Raw genomic sequence first — 22,797 nt, forward strand, 5'->3', positions numbered from 1 at the left:
ATACAGCTGGTTCAGTACAGCAATGCAAAGCATTTAGGACGTTGCAGACCTGTCCTCAGTAGCATGTTTTCACTATGAAAGGGCGCAACATTAAAAATGTATAGTTTTAAAATTAATTTGTACTGAGACAGAGCTGTACTAATTGATTTTTGGTTACAGTATTGGTCAGAAGATTACATTCATGAACACGATGGCAGTTTTGATGTGTACTGAAGGCTTTCCTGTACTGTGTGTTGGTAAGCCTTGTGTGGGTATTGTCAAACAGACTTTTATTTCTTAACCTAATAAGTCACCGGTCTGTCTTTATAGTACACGGAGTTAATAATTCAGTTAAGACAGACATTGAGACATATTGGAGTAGTTTCCTTAAACAGAAATTAAACCAAGTCTTGGACTGCACTGCATTTTGAAGGGAGGTTTTCACTGAAAGTAAAACACAGTGTATGACTAGGCTTAATCCTTGTCCAGTAAGCAGCTCTGTTGAGTCCAAGTGTCATAGTTTTTAAATATCTATCTATCTATCTATCTAAAAGACTAAGATTCTACAATATCTCAGGGATTTATCTTCAAAATAATGTAACATTCATTTGTCCTGCCCCTGGTTTTTGATTATAAGAATGCTTCTTAATAAATTAAAATACTGTACAGACTGTACTCTTTAAATAGTGTTTTAATAAGAAGTGGACTGGCAAAGTTTGTATATTTAAGTATTACCTTCTTTGATTACTTCAAAGAAAATGACCAAAAACACCTAAGCCTTCTTTAAACCCAATCATCTAAATTTAGACCCAGAACCTCTATTACGGTTCTAAGTGCAGTTGACTAACATGTATTTATCTGGTTTTATAATTACTGTAATTCAACACAAACATCTGATCTTGTGCTTAACCTGCATTTATTTCTGGTTATCTTATCCATTGCATGCATGCTGTAAATGGTCAGTTTATGATGGAAATAAAAACCTCTTGTGTTGCAACTGCATTACAAAGGCAATTCAACAAACCATTTCTCACTTTAAGTAGGAACGTACAGGGTGAATCCCTGCTGACAAGAGCTGCCAGTACTTTCACTCAACATGTTTCCTTAATATCTGATGATACATCCTGATCATTTTTTCATTTACTACTGAAAATTAGTTACATATTGGTCCTTTAAGATTGGTAAAAAAAAAAAAACATATTATAGATGGTTCTCTACAGAACCTTTTGTGTATTTTTCTGTAAAAAAAATACGGTAAAAGACCCCACATTCATTAGTGTATAAAACCATTTTTAGTTTAGGACTTGTGCTGATTTTGGCTCATCTTATTCCCTGGCCTGCACCTTCTCAACCTTCTGTTTATAACTGTTTATAGTTTATTTGATCTAGTAAGTTATGTGTTGTGCAATAAGTAGATCAGCTAATTGCTCCTCGTTTATATTTTTGCTTGTTTTAAGATAGTAGGAATTTATCACAGCATTCAGTCTAACCAATTACACTTCTGTGGGCGATGTGATAAATTTCAGGTTTATTAAAAACACTTAATCTAATACTGAACATTGTTTAGGATGAATAAAGTGATTTTTTTTTGTAATGGGGCCAATTTAATTTTGAATTCAGTCTTAAAGCAGCAGTACTTGAGAGGAAACCCACCAACATAACAGAGTTTGCTATTTGGAAACATGCTATCAGTTTATAGCTATGCGGTAAGAAAAAGACAAAAGGGAATAAAACTGAGAACTTTGGGCTGGAGTTCAGGCAGCTGTAGCTCGTTCTAGGAGGCCAGTCTCCCTCACCTTTATAGTAGAGTCAGGAAGGAGAGATAGAGTTAAAAGGAGAAGATGGGGTGGTGGAGGGTTGTGAAAACTCATCATGACATGCAAGAGAAGTACAGGGGATTTTAAGAATGGTAGACTGGAAGGGGAGGTGCTTCAGGCATGTTCCTCCTCCCAAAATATGTTGTTTCATAACTCTAAAAGCTGTTTTGTACAGAGGAATGGGCTGAAATTCCTTCAAGCTGATCTCCAGGATTACTGGGAATGATTAGGTACAGATATTGTTACACCAGATACTGAAAGCAACAAGTAAACATACTCTCGTTTGTTTAATTTGGTTTAGTTATCTGCTTCTAGTATTTACAGGGGGAGGCATTAAGCAGTCTTGGACTACACAGAATTCTGAATTGAGATTTTCCACTAAAAGGAAAGTGTAAGACTAGGCTTTATACCTGTCTTGGAAACTGATCCAGATCCGTATTTTTGTGCACTATAAGGTGTTGTGAAAGCCGCACTATCCCCTACTGCGCCGTCTCTAATATATAATAATATATAGAGAGACAGGATATTTGATCTTCAGCAAAATAACAATTTACTAAAGCAGGGATCCCTGGAAACATCTTCCGGTTTCAAGAAAAGAGTTCAAAGAATAATTTACAGACACAAGCATTTGAACACAGGAAACTCCTCCCTCACAAGTGCGAAAAGGAACTGATGCCCAGCTGCGGCCTAAAAGTTACTTTGAGAATTAAATAGAGGAGTTATCAGCTTGGTGGTTCCGGCCGGCTGCCTTCTCACCTGTTACATTAGTAGAACACTCAGTACCCCTTACACAAACACAATGAGCCTTTTTACTGAAAAGTTATAAAACCTCTGCTACTGCTACTTTAAGTCACGCCATATCTCTGATAGTTATTTGAAAACATTGAGCACACATTTCCCTTGACTGACTCCCTCACCTCTGTGTCACAAGTACAGAATGTTCCATTATACATGACAATGTTGCAAAGAGTTTACTGTCACTACGCCTTACGTATGAATTTCATCAGTCAGGTTGTAAGGAGCAGTAAAGACACTCTGATGAAGTACAGTGTTATACAGGAGTTTCAGTCACATTTTCCCAGCACTGATGCTGGAGCAGTAGCACTAGCGGCTAGCTGCTAATGTTAATGCGGCTGCACCCAGGCTTAGGGGAAATCTGGAAATCTAAGCTTACTGTAAATAAACTGTTTTTAGGAGAGAAATCTGTGTAGATTTACACCCAGTGCTCATTTGACTTTAAAAGAAAATGTTTTTTTTTTAAGATTTTTTTTGTTTTTTTTTACTTAACTTAGCTTTACTAACAACTACCACCCAGTGGTGAGACCTGATGAATTAGAAGGGAAACATGGCGACACCCCTGTTTCTTACTAGTGCCACATAATTTGCCTTATAATCCGGTGTGCCTTATAGTGCGAAAAATACAGTATGTAGAAATATAGAAAATGGGTTCATCAGCATTCAAACACCACTTTAGTAAAAAGTATAATATTACAGTAAAGTACAAATCTTCCTTCATAATATTGAATTAAAGTGCAGTTACTGAAGTATTTCCACCCTTAAGGTAGACAGATCCAGATTATTTCCAATTAAACCAGAAAATAATGTTAGGTGCAAGTTCAGACATAAAAATGCACAAAAGGTTTGTGGACTGAGCATTTACATTTTTTGTTGCTTTAAAACATCACAACACAAATGACCACAATCTAAACATGAAAATGTCTATTAGCTCTTTTTTAATATATGTCTGCATGTATTTTGATCATCTCAGCCTTTTGTGTGTCTCTAAGTTGCTGTCTTATGTTTTGTCTGTTACTCTCTTAAATGTAAGATAATTTTGGTTAAAGCGTAAGAAACAAGCGCGTTTTGTTTTCGACATTTGGGTGTTTTGGTGTCCATGGCACAATATGCAAAAAGAAAAAATAGCTAAGACCCTGTAAATGAAGACTGATTCATTAGTACTGTCTGGAATAGCCACCACAGGCTTTGGCCTGTAATCAAACTTGAAATGTGTGGTTTTCACTTGAAAAAATACAGCAGAAAAAAATGACCCCAAGCTTTTATCCCACAGTGCCATGCTGAGCTCTCCAGCCAGGATAATCATCTTTGATTTCCCTGCACATGTGCTCCCAAGCCACACATTTGCATATGAGACACAGGATGTGGTGGGCTCGTGGCAGAAGGCCTGTACGGGCGAGACTGCAGTGTGGTCTCACAACATTTTAAAGCAGCAAAACAAGATCACAGCGGTCACCAGCTCGTGAAGATGCAGAAGAGAGCATCAGATCTGACCTGACACGATCTGGGTGACTCTGATAAGCATTTTTCACAAAACACGATTGAATTAGAGTCAGGTTTTAGTCAAACGCAACAATCACTTCCAACAGAACAAAATGCCCAGAAAATGCGTAACTTTGATACTGGTGCTGAATTAGGACTAGGTGTTTACAGGGACAAAGGAGGCACAGTGGGAGAGCAGTGTAAATTATAGTGTAGAACTATACTGTAGAACCTACACACACTGCAGAAGGCCCTCTTCCACCACTCTGGGATTAACAGTGGTGTGTTGGGTCAATGCCGAGTAAATTTCATAAAAGTAATCTGTTACTAATTACTCATTCCTTAACTAAAATTGTAATGGGACTGCTTTACTCATTACCTCCTGGAAATATCTCATTCCCCATTACTTCTAAGTAACACTTCAAAACATATACAAATAGACTGACGCTACAAAAAGTTTTTGAAAAGTTTATATTTAATAAATATTATTTTGTGCCAATTTATTTGGCTTTATTTAGGAACACAATGTGACAGCATTTGCTACATATTTAGACAAATTTAGTTATTCTTGATGTTACCATTTTCTCTAAACCAAGAACATATGTATTAAGGCAACAGTGGTTAATAATGGTTGAGTTCTGGCACTATAGGGTTAAGTCCTTTAGTTCAGCACAGCTTGATTATTTTCCTTATGATTAAATCATGTTAATTGCCAAGTTCATATGTTTGATCAGGAAATGTGCTGAACAATTCAATCTGAAAGCTTTAATATGACATTTGACTACCAGCACAATGAAGACTCAATGTGAAACTCTAAACCATCCAGCGATTTAATACTTTTTAATATATAATCCAAAATATATTATCTGTCAGTCAATATTTCTTTGTGTAAAAAACACAAATGATTTTAGGTTATCACTTTCAGCTTAACATAATTGTATTTAATTTTAATTAGCTTACTATTATTATCTTACTCTCTCTGAGTCTGTTATAGCTTGCTTCTTGTGTTTAGTCTGTATTAAATCCCCTAGATAAAATCACATCCCATATGCAGAACATGTAATTATCAGGATTTGTCACTAGATGGATCCTATCCTTAAATAGTATAAAATATTAAATGATGGTAATTTTTTTTTTTTTTTTTTTACATAAAAATGGTGTACTTTATGGTAGACCTTCTGGAGAGTGTTGATTCTTGGTTGACTCTTTTCATCAAGGAAACACTTCTGCATAAAAAAAAATGCAAGCACACCTCAAATCAACTCAAAGCCTTCATCCAATTTGAATGCTCAAATTAGAGCTGTTAGTCTACACTTTATTACCATCACCATCATATAACTGCATATGGAATATGTACAACCTTTCATTAAAAGGATTATTAAAGTTCATGTTTGCCTTTAGTGTCCTACCATGTCATACCAACCCCTTTCATGAAATGGAGCATTAATATTGTGGCCAAATAGAGAGAAAGGGCTGTTCTGTTCTCAAAGTGGATGCACCAAACTGAGAGCAAAAGACACAAGAGCCCAAGTAACTGGTTGAGGTGTTGTAGTGTGCAGTTGGGCACATAGCGTTTGCTTTTAGTGTGTGTAACTATTATTATCTTACTCACTTTAAGTCTTGTATAGCTTGCTTCTTGTTTTAAGTCTGTATTAAATCCCCTATTTGAGGTGTTAAATCCCCCTGTTTTACGTATTTTCTATTTCCATGATGTTGATAACATTAATAAACTGACGTGAGCATATACTGTTACAGTGTACAATTAGGCCCAAAAATATTTGAACACTGACAAAAACTTCATAATTTGGTCTCTGCATACCACAAAACTGGAACTTTGAAACAACTGAGATGTAATTAGTAAATAAAAAGTGTAGACTTTCATATGAAGTGTTTAAGAAGGACATCCAGTTTTCTACAAAGCCTCCTTATTTCAGGGGCACAAAAGTAATGAGATGATCTCAAATTTTATGGGCTACATGGGCTATTCCCTCATTAATCCATCATCATTTTAGCAGGCAAAGCATCTGGAGATGATTCCAGGTGTGGCATTTGCATTACGACGCTGTTGCTGTGAATTCACAACATGCGGTTAAAGAACCTGCTCATTATTATCCTCTAAAAATAAGAAATTAATCAGAGAGATAGCGGAAATGTTAAGAATAGCCAAATCAACAGTTTGTTACATTCTTGTAAAAAGGAGCGCAGTGCTGAGCTCACGAACTCAAAAAAACCTGCACGTCCATGGGGGACGACAGTGGTGGATGATCACAGAATTCTTTCCATAGTGAAGGAAAACCCCTTCACAGCAACCAGTCAAGATCACGCTGCATGGAGTAGGCGTATCAGTGTCTCAGTCTACCATAAAGAGAAAACTTTAAAAGAGAAAAGAGAAAAATCTAAAGAAGCTAGCCCAGTTTCAGGAGCAAAACTAAGATCAGCCTGTACCATAATAATGTAAAGAAGAAAGAATGGCGTACACATCCTCTGTTGAACATGGTGATGGCAGTATGATGGTATGGGTATGCATGGCTTTCAGTGGCACTGGATCACTAGTGTTTACATATGATGTGACAGAAGACAGAAGCAGAAGGATGAATTCTGAAGTGTACAGGGATTCACAAGGTTGTTTGAACGGCACTTAACAGTACATATGCACAAAGACTCAAAACATACTGCAAAATAAACCCATTAGTGGAATATTGTGCAGTGGCTGAGTTGATCACCAGATCTAAACCTTATTGAGCAGCATTTCACTTGTTTAAGACAAAACTAAAGGCAGGAAGACCCACAAACTGAAGACAGCTGCAGTAAAGGCCTGGCAAAACTTTAGAGAGGATGAATCCCAGTATTTGGTGATGTCAGTGGGTTTCAGACTTCAGGCAGTCATTGCCTGCAAATAATTCTTAACAAAGTATTAAAAATAAACATTTCATTTATGATAAAGTTACTATTACTCCCTAAAATCAGGAGGCTTTGTAGAAAACTTTTTGTAATTCCTAAACATTTCATAGGATATTTTTGTTCAAACACTTAAATTATACCTGAAAGTCTGCACTTTAATTACATCTCAGTTGTTTAAGTTTTTTGGGGCCAGACTGCATATAAGTATAGTGCTGTGGATAGAGGTAAATCCAGGATGGAAACAGAGAAATTTCTTTAAAAAAAAAAACTTTTCCTACATTTTTTTATGTTAATCCATTTTTACCCCAATTTGAAAAAAACTCACCCAACCCACTCATTAAGATTCCCCCATCACTAGTAATGTCCCCAAGGACACTACCCCTTTTCCAACTGCTGCTGATGCAGCATCACAGAGTAGCCAGCATGCTTGGAGGAAAGCACAGTGACCCAGCTCTGATACATCAGCTAACAGACACCTGTGCTGACTGACATCACACTGTGAGTGATGTAAGGAGAGAGCTTCATTTACCCATCCAGAGAGAGCATAACCAGTTGTGTAATTAGTGATCCTCAGATTACAGTGGCTTCGTCTGGTGCACCAGTCAGAGCCCCAGAACATGTTTTCTGCATGTTTCCTGGTTACACAAACTTTGTAAGATGCTTTTTAAGTGTAATGTAGTGTCTTTGTATTTAATTGACCAAAAATACCCTACTGGTCAATACAAAATATATTATTTTGTGTCAGAGATGTCTACACAGCAACAGCAAACAGCAGATAAGGTATAAATAATATTAGTATTCACCCCAACACTTGTTGTGATATCACCATACCATCAAAATGTTCTTGTGTCACCATGCTTCAGTATTCTGAAGTATTTGCTAGTCATGCTGACTGTAAACAAGCACACCTCTGATGACTACATAACCATGTGCTACATATTTTTATGCTTCTTCATGAGTGAAAGTTAATGTGACAGACAGAGTAGTGTTCTGCAGAAACTAGTGAATAGTCCTGTAATAACTCTCAAATGCCTCCTAATAACCTCTAAGCAGTAATTAGTATTTGCTGAGTAGGGAGTAGTGAACCACTGCTTATGTTAATTTGCTATTAGATAAACTGTAATTATAAACTGTCTTACATGTTCCTGGCAAAGTCCTCACTAATTATAGTGGGGTGCCTAGGCCCTCAGTCATTTACCACTGATGCAAAAGTTTGGTTTTCTTTTGGAAATTGAAGATAAGGGTCTCTAGAACAATTTTGTCTGAGGGCAAAGAGATCAAATTGCAAGGAAATAATTTTTTTAGCCCATTTTCTGAAAGTAGCCAAAATCGGAATTGTGTATTTTTTGAAATAGGTCAAATTGTCTTACATTACCAATATAACTGATTTAATTTGATGCAAAAGTTTTGTTTTCTTTTTTAAATTGACTATGAGGGTCTAAAGAACAATTGTGGTTTGAGGGCCAAGAGATCAGATAACAAAAACATAGTTTTTTTAGCCCATTTTCTGAAATGGCCAAAAACGGAATTATATATTCTGCCAGGAGATTGGCAGAAGTTTCTGGCACATGATGACAACAAGAAGGAGTTGTTCTCATTCCTTTCGAATAAGTTGCTAACAGATGGACAGCTCCCAGACGACAAGGATGTCTACATCACTGCAGCTGATCAAGTCCATCATGTCGGCAATGGTCCACCAATGGGAGGAAGCTGACACTTGAGTACATCTCCTCCATGCTCTGCGAACATCATCACTTGGATTGGTGCATACTGGAGACAAAGATGTGATTGTAATCCTTCTGAGTAATTTCCATCACATCAAAGCTGTGAATGCATCTGCAGAAATCTGGATCTCCTTTAAAGCTGGAAAGACAACCAGAATGATATCCCTGAATACAATTGCCACAAACCTGGGCACGACTACATGCAAAGCCATTGCTCTTTTTCATGCATTCACTGGATCAGACAGCACATCATCTTTTAAATTCAAGGGCAAACGATCCTGCTGCAAAGTGCCATTCCTCATGGAAGAACTTGCAACCATCGTTGACATTCCATTCCAAACATCACCAAGGATGAAAGAAGTGGCAGAAAATTTTGTCTGTCAGCTGTATTCCAAAGACTCAAATGAAGAGACTGATGTTAATCATCTCCGAATGAAGCTTTTCTCACATAAGACCAGGGATGTGGAGAGAATTCCCCCAACAAAAGATGCTTTGGATCAGCATCTCAAAAGGAGTGTCTTCCAAGCAAGCATCTGGACGACGGCACAGAGGTAAGTATCTCCATTAGTCTATTGTGTAAACCTATTGCATAATTATTTCCTAATTAAAGGATAAAACCGTTTTTTTGACATTGGGCCCTTAATTTCACATTATACCATCATGTTCTACTCACCCATGTAATGTGTGTGTCATTTGGAGCTCTGCCGAAGATATTCGCTTTGGTTATATCCATGAAATGACTTCCTATGGGCCATTTTTTGCAGGCACAACACATGTTGTTTTTAATTTATTAATTACGGTACACTACCACTCATAACGCGTAGCTTGTTTGGAAACTTTGCGGTTTCGCGGGTAATGTAACGTGACGTCACATCCGCCTTTACCAGACTTTCAAAAAACCGCAACGTTTCCAAGCAAGCAATACACCTACGCATTATGAGTGGTAGCGTACCGTAATTAATAAATTAAAAAACTCATAGTTTATGCCTGCAAAAAACTGCCCATCGGAAGACGTTTCATGGCTGAATATCTTCAGCAGAGCTCCAAATGACACACAACATACAGGGGTGAGTAGAATACGAGGTTATAATGTGAAATCAAGGGTCCAATGTCAAAAAAACAGTTTTCCCCTATAATTAATTGATTAATGACTAACTATTTTGTATATATATTTCAGGTCCATGGTTCCTGTACCAAATCCCACCGATCATGGATGGAAGGAAGAAGATGGCAAACTGCTTCCCATTTGGACAACGCTGCCCCTCGCCACAGATGTATGGAATCTTGATGTGAAATGCAGTTGTAAAAATACTTGTTCAAGCAGGTCTACCAGTTCTCGTTGCAAATGTATGAAAGAAAAGCTGAACTGCACACATCTATGCAAGTGTAAATGTGTGAGATAGTAAATTACAGAAGTCTTAATGTGTGTAAATGTAAAGGTTTTAACAATAAACACCTCTTTCACCTGGCCTTTTATTTTATATTTGTTTTTGTGATACTGGTAAAAAATATGATAAATATGTCAATTGCTACTCTTCATTTTGAGTCAATAAATAGTTCAAATGTTCAAATCAGACAATCTGAGTCCTGTTATATGTGCATTGTTTGTCAATGTTTTGTCATAAAGAGTACATGTCTTAGTATATTTGAATGTCATTTTTGTATTAAAATTGAAAAATACATGTATATATTTTTAATTTAAATAAACAATGTAAGACATTTTTAGGGTTATACAGCATATACAGTAATATTCTAAATTGAAATTGTTTTTATTTAAGTAGTTACATGCAAAAGCAGATCTTTATTTACAATAACATATTATAATAATAGTAATAATTATTAGAGTAGAGGGCGGCCATCTTGAAAAAATGGCAGCCATCTTGGATTTTCTGTGGCCAATGCACTTTTAAAAATGAATTTTTAATAAACATTTGTGACAAATTTCATGATTGAATCATTAAGTGAACTTTTTCTGGCCTCATCTGTTGCATTATAAAGGCTAATAGTGGGTTTGGAGACGATGCCCCCTAGAGGGCAATTTTTTGATCGGACTGTTTTTGCCCTCGGACAAAATTGTTCGATAGACCCTTACAAACAACTTCCAAGTGTAAACGAAACTTTTGCATCAATGGTAAATGACTATGACTAATTGCCTATACATGGAACCCCACTATTATGTCTCCTTCACATTAACTACTCAATAATTACGGATCACATAAACATCAACTGCTCAGCTGAAAGCTCTTACCCAGCTGTCACCTGGAGAACTAAATCAATCGATCAATCTTGAACATTTCAGATTCTAAATTATTATATAAGTACTAAAGGTATATTTAATAGGAGCCAGTGACTCGACCAGCTGTAGACAAGTAACCATAAAAAATCACCAGCATCTTGCAGATATTAGCAAAGCTGTAAAATACTACAGTACATAGCAGTTTGCTTACCTCCCATCTCTCATAAGAGGAAACATCACTCGTTTTGTTATAGTGGTACTGTTGGTAATGTCCTCCTGAGTATGGTCAATAAACTGATGACTCACAGACGTACATTGTAACTTTATTTTGTGTCCTACCATCTTATTTTTGGGAATGTTTTTCCATTTAATTAGTTTTTTTAAATAATGAATTAGTAAGTGATCAGAAACAGTATTATACAACACCAGTCCCCTTCCAAAAGAAATTGACACGGTATAAAATTTGATTTTCAAATCTCATAGACCCATCTTTCATTCACAAGAAAACATAGAGAACATATATCAGATGTTAATAGTGAGATATTTTACTATATGATTAATGACTACTCATTAGTTCCTCCTTAGTTTCTGCTTAGTTACTTATTAACTATGAAACAATATTGTAAAGCGCTACCTATTTTTATTAATGTATCTCTTTAAAAATACTGATAATGTTTAATAAAAGGGTCACTGGGACACCAAAAGCTCTGCTGCTGTGGCATTGTGTCAATGAATTTTTTTTTTTGGTATCAGTATTTTGGAGAGTCTGTAGAAAGTCATGTTTCTCTGTGCTGCTGTGATAACAAGACTGTAAAGTTTGCCACTGGCCTGGAAAGAGATTTGGATTGCTGTTGCCAAAAAAAGCAAATGCTGGCTGTTGACAAAGTCTAAATAGATATACGAAAACAGCCAATTACCCTTTGCTTCTCTTTGGCATGAAGGGCAAAATTAGCTTTTACTCGAAGCACACTCTTATGTGCTATTAGCTTCCTGTTACTCTCAGCTCAGGAGTCTGAACAAGTGGCCATTTTTACCGACAACCACTGACAAACTGTTCATTAAAGCTCTCCCACAGAGGAAGCAGGCGCAGAAGACTAGCACTGCAGCCCCTCTGAAGTTTCCTTCCCTCCCTCCTGCACTCCCCCTACCTCACCTCTTGGATTTAATTGCCATAGCCATGGGCTGTGTGACCAAATACGTTGTTTTGTGTTGGGCCCAGGCCTTTAATTATCTCCTCTGAATGCAAAGCTAAGCCTAATCTGGACTAATGAGAAGTCAAAAAGTAAGCTAAATGGGTCCAAGGGTGGGAAAAAATAGCCCCTGTGGTGCCGTGCTGAATAAATCTGTTTGCTCCCACTGTGATTATATGACAGGCCCCATTGAGGAGCACTCTCAACAACTTTCACGCTACTATACAAATCTGCGCCTAAATGTGCACAGAGGCTGTGTAGGTCGGATCGCAGCTTATCTGTTGATCTAACTTCTTGGTTACCTCAGTGATTTCACTGCATTTGCCATATCACCTACACCAAACATGCAGAGTGAGCCCTTCAGAAAGTAGCTATTCTGGAAATAATCCCACGCCGTCGACATTCCGTTTTAATGGAGGCAAAAGTTTAACCAGTTCGAAGAGCCCTCAGCAATTAGGAGAGTCTGGCATGCAGATGTGATCATCAAGATGTTTCAATTGGCTTTTTATTGTTTTAATTAAGCTGGAGGTTCACCGCAATGGGCTTCCCTTGGTTTGGGAAAAAGGCATGGTGCTAGACGGCCTCCCAATTAGAAAAAATGACAGGTTTCCTTCTCATTCTCTACTCCTGACTTTGTTCTCTGGAACGGTGTTCCAAACTTAGCTTTGGGTTCCATAGCTGTGGTCATTGTTTCAGAGAAATCACTAATCATATGGTATATTTACCAAAGAGCTGTACCTGTACATGCACACCCTCATGTGCTGAGTGTGGTGGTGTGGTCTTCTGCAGGGAGATCATGTGATAGACAATAAGATGTGGTGGGGGAGGAGGGAGTGGTGGAGCTGAAGGTGTTTGGAGGACTGAGCCTGAGAGAATCCACAGGCTGCTCCTTCCCCACAAAGCACTTCCCCCATCTCCTGGATACAGTTCTGGATGTCTGATGCTTTGGGCATCCCATTCTTGTCTTGAGCTTTAGGAAAAAGACAGCATGGATCTTTCCTTCTTCTTCTTCTTGATCAGTACCATGGTTCTTTTAATGGAACAGGAAGGTAAATTAATTCTTAATTGCTAATTTATTCATTTTAAATGTTTTTAAGTTTTCACCACAAAAGAATGAAACTGCTTCTCTCTAGATGATTTTTGAGTGCATGTTGTGATCACTGTCAATAGATTAGCAAATGTTTTTTTTATTATTTATTTATGCATTATAAATCTGGTATTTTATAGTATACTAGCTTCATACTGCTGACAGACTTCATTATTGAAATGTAAAAACTGTAAAGGGTGTGATTGGAGAGTGGTAAATTTCAAGGCATTTTCTCCCAGTAATATGTTTTGTTTAAAAGACTTACTTTTAATATGCAGTCTTTTCCATCTTTTCCACCAAGTTACATTACTCTCTTAAAATAAAATAGGCCACAAAGGTCCTTTTGACGATGTCATGCATTCTAAACATATTTTTCAAAAATATGGCTTTAAAACTATTTCAAGAGTTTTTTATAAAAACAAACAAACAAACAAACAAACAAAAAAACAATTTAAGCAGTCACTCAAATGATTCTTTAAGTTTGCCTTTACATTCTTTAAGTTTAGCTTTGATCAATTCTCTTCTATCTGCTTGCCAGCTAAAATTAAGCTCTTAATGCACCTCTAAATATTTCCTAATTTGAATGAGAGGTAATATGAATATTAGAGGTTCTTTAAACTTTTAAAAGATTCCTCACACAACTCATTTACAGCAATCAAAAGTGTTTTCTACAGTATCACTTAAAAATGATTAAAATTACTTTCTTCTGTAGGATGATGTAAATGACAATGAGTAACAGTTTGCCATTTGCTGTAAAGTGATGCACTGTTAAATTAGATCCACTGTTAAATTAGAGTCAAATGTTCCGTTAAATGCTGCTCAGTTCCGTCTGTCTAGAACATGTGTTAATCCCCATGTGTAGGGCATATCCCTAAGTAGGAACCACTTCCAGGAACCACAGAACATGTATTACTTTCCCACATGTACTGTAGCAGATTTAGTAGGGTTCAAAGTGTTCTCCATGCCCACCACAGACGGAGACAAGAATTTATTTTACCTAACACTCAAAAGCATACACACTCCACCTTTAAAAACAATGCTGACCAAAGGGATTTGTTGGAGCATCACCAAGGAAGTACCACTTCTTGTTTCACAATTTAGTTCTGTAGGTAATCTCTTTTGTGAATGAGATTAAAGAGTATAAAGAACATGGAAGAAGAAACCTGGTTCATGTGATTGGCAAAATGTCCCTATTACTGAAAAAAACTTTTATAACATTTATTTTTTTAAGAAGGCACAAGAAAGTGTCAGAAGTTTTAAATTACTGCAGCCACTCATGTACACTGATAAATGTTAAAACATTGGCTTGTTACTACAGTGTGCTGCAGTGCCACATTTACACTGGTTTGAAAGTTTAGCTAATTCAGTTAAAAATATCATATAGCAGATGATTGATATTTGAGAAGTGAAATTAAGTTTATATACAGTCATGTGAAAAAATTAGGACACCCTATGAAAACCTGTATATTCTTTAACATATTTGGACATGTGGATATTTACTATCAAATTTAACAGTACTGAGATATCCAAGTAATATGACTAAACAATAAAAAAATAAGAAACGCCTTTTTACAACTTTATGTAAAATGTAATTCAAAAAGAATGCAATTTCTGGTGAGGCATAATTTAGGACACCCCTATATATTGGGCCACTTAAAATAGTTAAGATCACACACAGGTGTGTCATATCAGATGCACATGATCAGAACATCGTTACCCAGCATGTTGAATGAGGCTTACCCTATTTAAACCTCAGAAATGTAGTTTGGCGTGTCCCTGACTGTTGAAGTAAGAGTGAGCACCATGGTGAGATCCAAAGAGCTGCCTGACGCCCTCAGAAAGAAGATTATGACTGCTTATGAGTCTGGAAAGGGATTTAAAAAGATCTCCAAAGATTTTAACATCAGTCATTCCACCATCCGGAAAATTGTTTACAAGTGGAGGACATTCAAAACAACTGTGACCATGCCCAGGTCTGGCCGTCCAAGCAAGTTCACCCCTGGAGCAGACCGTAAGATGCTAAAAGAAGTCATGAAAAATCCTACAATTTCATCACAGAACCTACAGCAGGCTTTAGCTACTGTCGATGTGAAAGTGCATGACTCAACTATCAGAAAGAGACTACACAAGTTTAATTTTCATGGGAGGTGTGCAAGGAGGAAACCTTTGCTCTCTAAGAAAAACATTAAGGCCAGACTGAAGTTTGCCAGAGATAATGCAGACAAAGACCAGGACTTCTGGAATAATGTTCTTTGGACAGATGAGTCTTAAGTTGAATTATTTGGACACCAGAAAACAAGACATGTCTGGCGTAAACCAAATACAGCATTTCAAGAAAAGAACCTCATACCAACTGTGAAGCACGGAGGTGGAAGTGTCATGGTTTGGGGATGCTTTGCTGCAGCAGGACCTGGCCAGCTCACCATCATTGAATCCACCATGAATTCTGCTGTGTATCAGAGGATGCTTGAGGAACATGTGAAACCATCTGTAAAAAAATTAAAGCTGAAGCGGAACTGGACCCTGCAACATGACAATGACCCAAAACATACCAGTAAATCCACCAAGGACTGGCTAAAAACTAAGAAGTGGAGAGTCCTGGAATGGCCAAGTCAAAGTCCAGATCTTAATCCAATTGAGATGCTGTGGAGTGATTTAAAACGAGCTGTACATGCAAGACGCCCCTCAAACATCTCACAGCTGAAAGAATTCTGCATTGAGGAGTGGGGCAAACTTTCTTCAGATCGATGTCAGAGATTGGTGGGTGACTACAAGAAGCGTCTCACTGAAGTTATTTCAGCCAAAGGGGGCAACACTAGTTATTAGAGGGTGGGGTGTCCTAACTTTTTCCTCTGTTATAATATGCCTTTTTGTTCATAACTTTTGTTTTATGAGTAAAACGATGTTAATTTTGGTTGTTTAGTTGCAATTAAATTACTTTCTTTTCGAGAAATAAATAAAAACGATTTTGGACATTGATATGTGAACATTTCTCAATAAAGAGCGGACTCTTTAATGGGGTGTCCTAATTTTTTCACATGACTGTAGATTTACAGAAAGAGTGCAATAATTCTTTAAACTAAATGAGTCGGGAGCATAAATTTGGGTGCCCCAACAGAAAAATGACACCAGTATTTAGTAGATCCTCCTTTTGCAGAATAACAGCCTCTAAACTCTTCCTACAGTTTCCAAAGAGAGTCTGGCTACTGGTTGAAGGTATTTTGAACCATTCTTATTATCTAAACATCTCCAGTTCAGTCAGGTTTGATGGTTTCTGATCATGAACAGCCCGCTTTAAATCACACCACAGATTTTAATAATATTTCGTTCTGGGGACTGAGATGATCTAATCAGTCCAGAATGTTGTGTTTGTTCCTCTGCATGAATGCTTTAGTAGATTTTGAAAAGTGTTTAGGGTCGTTGTCTTGTTAAAGTATCCAGCCCCAGTGAAACTTTAACTTTCTCACTGATTCTTCAACATGGTTCTCAAGAATCTGCTGAAATTGACTGGAATCCATGAGACCCTCAACTTTAACAAGCTTCCCAGTACCTGCACTGATCACACAGCCCCACAGCATGATGAACCACCACCAGATTTTACTGTGGGGAGAAAGTGTTTGTCTTGGAATGTTTCTCTTTTTCCTCCTAATAACTCAATTTTAGATTCATCAGTCCACAGCACCTTATTCCAACATGAAGCTGGCTTGTACAAATGTGCTTTTGCATACCTTAAGTGACTCTGTTTGTGGCGTGTGCTCAGAAAAGGCTTCTTCTGCATTACTCTCCTATACAGCCTCTCCTTGTGTAAAGTGCACTGAATAGTTCAAGGATGCACAGTGACTCCATCTGCAGTAAGATGATGATGTAGGTGTTTGGATCTGGTCTGTGGGTTGACTGTGACTGTTCTCACCATCCTTCTTCTCTGATTATCTGAGATTTTTCTTGTTCTGCCACTTGTGGACTTATGTATTATAACTTAGTTTTGGGAGTTTGCTTCTCGCCCTCACTCCTCCCACTTTCTTCCTTATTTAAACCGTCACTTCCTCTCTACCTGCTCGTTGAACAACCTCGCACCCACCTCCTCTCCATCTTCCTCCTTCTTTAATTTCTCCTTTCTCTTCATGTTTCTCTTTGCGTGGGGAGGGGGGCTTCGGCTTCACGCTTTCCAGAGAAGCTGCCCCGAACTCCAGCCCAAATACTCTGAGTTTTACTCTCTTTGTTGGCTGTCATCCTTAGTAGTCCTTGAAGTTGTGTGAAATCATCGTGTTATATAAACGCTCAGTACAGGTTATGTTTTGGTTTTCTTCTGTAGTTAGTTTGAACATGGTTTGTGGTTTTGTTTGGACAGAAACAATAATGTATTTAAACCTGCATATTATAATAAGCCACACAGAAGCTATTATTATAAGCACTGTTTTGCTTGAGACCGTGGCCACCATTAAAAGCTGTGTGGAGGAGCATTATTTCAATATTTGCTAATCTTAGCAACAAACTGGGAACCCCATGGGTAAATCTGTTTTCATTCACTGTAAACCATCGGAAGCTGCAGTCATGGCTTGCTTTGTAGCAGAGGTCGACATGCGCTACAGGAATCTGAAAGGCATAAAATGTGGTTGGCCACAGTTTCTTATTTGCTGTCTACTTTAACACAACCCACATGCTTCCCTCGCCTTTTTATTCTCTAGAACCAGTATATTTCCTTCACCGCATTTTTGAGGATTGTTTGTGTTTTATGAAAGACATTTAGAATATGTTCTCATTCAGAGGAAGCTACAGAGTAATCCTGTTACAGAGGTAGGAGATTATAATATTAGGGTCTTCACAGATCAATCATGTTCCAGGGATAAGCACATATATCCCTGTTAGGGGTCCCACAATTTAGTTATGCTGATAGGAGAATGTAATGTTAGCAGCCTTACAGTTTAAATATTTTACAGATGTTAAGAGTCCTACTGTTCAATCCTGCTACATTTATAGTTACAGTATAATCCTGTTACAGAGGTAGGAAAATAAAATGTTAGGGTTGGTTTTCTGGAGAGGAATTAAGCCTAGTCCTAGACTACATATATATTTCAGAATAGTCCATTACTAGGAATAACTACTGTTCAGGAACCCTTCCCACATGTTTTGATTGTGGCAAAGGTATGTAGGAGCCATACAGATAAATTAAGTTACAGGGGAGAGAGAATTTGTGGTTTGAACATGTTGCAGATTTAGATGAACATGGTGTTGTTGTACTGTAGCAATACTGCTAGATTAAAAAGCGCACATGCAATGCTTTATGATTTACACAGTAGTCAGATGTTTACAGATGTGCACAGTTGTGTTGGTGGATTTAGTGAATTCTGATCCTCACGTTACTAGAACAGAACAAGCCAGTGGTCCCTAGTTCAAACTCTAATGAATGTCATCACCAGCTCTGTGCTGAAATGCAACTGAAGGCCTATTCTAATCTATTCTCTCTCTCTCTTTTTTCTCTTCTCCTCTTTAGGCCACACAGCCTCTCTGTCTGTCTCTGGGTCTGTAACAGGGAGAGATATGCCCATGCAGTTTGGTAAGAGGGTCCAGCGGCGTGACAAGCGCTGCTCCTGTGAAAACCTAAAGGACCAGGAGTGTGTGTACTTCTGCCATATTGGAATTGTTTGGGTCAACACACCCAGGTACCTAAAATCCTAAACAATCATGACAAGGTGCACTAACTGACATAATATATAACCTATTAACCCTTTACACTTCAGTGCATACCTCTAATCATATAAATGGGTTCTAAAGTTTACAACTGAGCTTTCTGTCCTAACTGTTCAATTCTGTCCTGATAGATGAATATATTCTGTCCATCCTAAGCAAACTAAGGCCTATACTATTAAGAAAAAACACATGAAACTAGAAACAAAAAATATTTCTTCATCAGAATATAATACACATTCCTTATTCTTTCTCTTAATAAAACAATATAAAGCTTACAACATATGATAAAACATATTATCTTAATGAGATATTGAGATTTTCTACAGCTTTCTTATTCTCATTTAATGGTTAAACAATTTGAAATTTACAGGACATGTTTTAATAACATATTTTAATATTTTAACATAAACATAAAAATAAGCAGTGCCTGAATATGTGTCTTAAAGTTATGTATAGATTCACAGCTTACTTGCACAACTTACATGCAAGCAAACAAGGTGCATAAAAAGACATCTTTCTAGAGCTGTGCCACAGAGATCAGTTCCACATAAAAAAAACTACACTAATTCTCTAAAAACTCATATCAGTCCTAATTTCACAATGCCTCTTATGACTGATTTATAAAGCAGGGTGTGTATGGGTGTGGGAGGTACAGGACCCAGAAGCTTGACAGTACTTTAAAAAAGATGATTTACAAGAAACCCTCGTAGGAGGGGGATTGCGTTTGATATTAATATCTTATCTTATAATTGCATGCATATTGAATAAATAGCACTAAGTGCTATACATTTAAGCAGCACTGCAAACAGTCCAAAGTACATGAGCTATTATTCCTTTTTTTAGAATAAAACCAGAAATATGGGTTACTCCCAGTTTCACCTAAAGGACTTTCTTGCGCTGCAAATCTGGCACATTTAAGTAAAATTTATATATGCATAGAGCAAACTGGCAATCAATATCATTACAACAAAAAAACAAAACAAAAAAGGAATATTAAAAAATAAAAATAACAAACAATAAAAATAAGCCCGGAGGAGGTTTTAAACAGATGCTCGCAGTGAAAGAGAGGGAGTCATGCTGTTGACCTGAGAAGGAGGAAGGCACGCGTCTGCTTGCATTTAAGTGTGTGGTCTCATTAACTTGGCCCATGCATGAAGACCTAAGGACAGACAGACTGCCTTTGGTCTCAATGAAAGGCAACCAGGCAACCACAAAATCATTCTCTAGCTCAGGGGAAATAAGTAAAGATGCTGGAAAAACATCCAGCAACAACCTGCCTGCTTATTTTCTTATTCACGGCAGCTTTCCAAAAAAAGGTGCTAGAATTTGCTAACGCTCAGTCTGAAGCATGATTCACTCCGGTTCTCTTGTGTAACTTGTAATTTAACTGGCCAATGCATTTGGATAGGGGATGTTTTGAAAATCACCACAGATAGCTGTGATTAAAATGTCAGAATAGCAACGTGGAGCACAGCTGTGTCTCCTGCAGTGCTCCACTGCATTACATTCCATTCCAAAAACAGTTAAAACACAGGTAAAGCATTTCCCACTATATTATTACCACTCAAAATATATGTTGGCAAAGAAGATATCACGGTCTTTAGGTGTGCAAATGTCATCATTGTCAATTTTTTTATTGGGAACAGGTCAGAATTGCAGGTAGGCCAGTCCATATGCATTGTGTTATCTTGTTGGTAGATGCTCTATAGACATCCCTGGAAAAGATGTGATGTTGCAGCATTTTTTGCTCTAAGAGCTCAGTGAAAGTTTCTGCAATAACGCTGCCATTAAAGACGTGTACTAGCACAACTCCGTATTATGACAGACTCTGGCATTTAAACTTACTGCTGATAACAATCTGCATGGTTCTTAAACATTAGATTATTTTCTCATGCCTTTCTTTACAAAATAGAGATTAGTTTGCTCATCTGTGCTTCTCACAGAGACTTTCATGGACACTGCTTTTGTTATTTTAACATCATTCTATTTTTATTTCATTACTGGCCCATTTTAAGGAGCGTTTACACTAGATGTGTACATAATCTTTATTTTCCTCCATGTTTTCAGTCAGATCATTCCATATGGAGTAGGATCCCTCCAAATGCGTGTAAGAAGGGACGTGGTGCGATGTCTTTGCAGAAGTAAAAGAGATACAGAGTGTTTGAAGTTCTGCTTCCACTGGAACTTCCAGTACGTGAACATGTGATGTATTTTTAACAGTTAATTTTAGAGTATTCATATATTCATCCAGAAGCATAACAAAATGTTTGTTTATAAAGAAAACTTTTTTAAACTATATTTTGCAGAGGTGAAAATGCATCAGTTTTGGGGTTCCCTCCTGGAAAATCCAAAGAAAGATACAAGCTGACACTAAAACAAAGGAGGAACAGTCCTGCATGGAAAACGTGAATTGCGAGGAATGCCACGCAGCTACACCCTTCTTACATTTCTGTAAAAAAGCCAGCTTTGTAAAACAAAATCTAAATAATGTGAGATTGCTTATTAACAAGTGTTACTCAACCAGCTTTGATATTAACTAAAGCAAACTGGTTGGTTTACTGCACTTTATGATCCTTACATGAACTTTATTTAGTAAAGAAATCCAAACCTCAGTGTAGATGTCCATATAATATTTGCAGATAATTACACAAAAGTCCCACTGTTTTGTAAAAAAAAAGGACATATAAATTTCTGATGAATTTCCGATTCTCAATTATTTTTTATTTTCAAATAAAAATGTCTTCATTGTGCACAGAGCTCTACAGAGATTAGTTTGGCATTAACAATAAGAGCAGAGCTTAATATTGACGCCAGTCTGCTTATTCTAAACAAGTAAAAAAAATGGATTATGAATTAACAGGTTAAATTGATCAGGTAGAGTTTGAAACCCAGGGCCTTCTAGGCCAATAGAGAGGCGTTATAATGTCTGGAAAACATTAAAACATTCATGTCTGTAGTATAAGCTCAAAACTAATGAATATTATAAAGCTTGTTCTTTTTTTATTATATTAAAACGGTTTGTTTTTTTCTCTATTTGAAAAAATATATTTTGTGTTCTCTACAGATACAGCTAAATGAGCTTAGCTTAACTGATTGAAGACTTTCTACTAAGTCTAAAGGCTTCACATTTTAGATTACAAACAAATACAATTGTGAACTAGCCGAGGAATCAACCTATCTTTTTAAAATTTTTCATGGTGTGAGAAGTTTTGTAAAAATAAAATGTTACTGCAGGTGGTGAATGAAAGTGTCGGTGTAATCAGGATTCACTCAGATTTTAGAAAACAGCAACAGAAGCTCTGTTCCAGGATTCTTTACTGAAAGAGACACTATTACACTGCTACCTACAAAATATATGTTAATGTGTAATAATATACAGTGTATATTATGATATACCATATAGGTCATAAAATGTATGTCCTAGGTCTGACAGTGTTTTTTTCACAAAAGTGCAGAATAAGTGTATTAAAGTGTTTACAATATAGTGTTTTAAACACTGTATAAAATGAGATTTTTATATGATTAAAACTGTCACACCCTTAAGAAATATGAAGGATTACATTGTGTAACAAGAGCTGCTGAAATTTGAAATGAATGCAGACTCTGATTACTGTAATATTTATTTTGTTCATGAAAACAGTTTTAAACAAAAAATAAACTAGAAAAAAAGAGTCTTTGTTCCTTATTTGTGCATGTTGTTTAGCTTCTTGCATGATTTCTTCTACAATTTGATCATAATGAATTTACAGTAATTGAAAATGAATCATGGTATCACTGCACCGATAGGTTAACTTTATGGTAAAACTGAACATGTCCCAAACCTGTTCCATTCTCCATTTAATTTGGACATTACAGACATTGGAACTACTGGACATTGGGAACCGGGATGTTCATTAAA

At 36.9% G+C, this 22,797-nt stretch overlaps 1 protein-coding gene across 1 annotated transcript; it reads left to right on the forward strand.

Moving 5' to 3' along the window:
- The first annotated feature begins 12,986 nt into the window (after positions 1–12,986).
- Positions 12,987–22,570, forward strand: si:ch211-202p1.5 (uncharacterized protein LOC103909337 homolog). Its single transcript, XM_022666177.2, has 4 exons — positions 12,987–13,173; positions 18,703–18,871; positions 20,967–21,089; positions 21,206–22,570. The coding sequence occupies exons 1-4, from the start codon at positions 13,113–13,115 to the stop codon at positions 21,306–21,308; spliced, it is 456 nt and encodes a 151-aa protein (XP_022521898.1). The 5' UTR covers positions 12,987–13,112; the 3' UTR covers positions 21,309–22,570.
- The last annotated feature ends 227 nt before the right edge of the window (positions 22,571–22,797 follow it).

The sequence above is a fragment of the Astyanax mexicanus genome, chromosome 1 (genome assembly GCF_023375975.1).
Source record: "Astyanax mexicanus isolate ESR-SI-001 chromosome 1, AstMex3_surface, whole genome shotgun sequence".
In the NCBI taxonomy this organism is placed as follows: Eukaryota; Metazoa; Chordata; class Actinopteri; order Characiformes; family Acestrorhamphidae; genus Astyanax; species Astyanax mexicanus.

What these genes read in the sequence shown, in the direction of transcription:
- si:ch211-202p1.5 (XM_022666177.2), top strand. Translation starts at nt 13,113, where the DNA reads ATGGATCTTTCCTTCTTCTTCTTCTTGATCAGTACCATGGTTCTTTTA. An exon ending in TCTTTTAATGGAACAGGAAG is followed by an intron (nt 13,174 to 18,702) that starts GTAAATTAATTC and finishes TCTCCTCTTTAG; the next exon opens with GCCACACAGCCTCTCTGTCT. An exon ending in TGCTTCCACTGGAACTTCCA is followed by an intron (nt 21,090 to 21,205) that starts GTACGTGAACAT and finishes TATATTTTGCAG; the next exon opens with AGGTGAAAATGCATCAGTTT.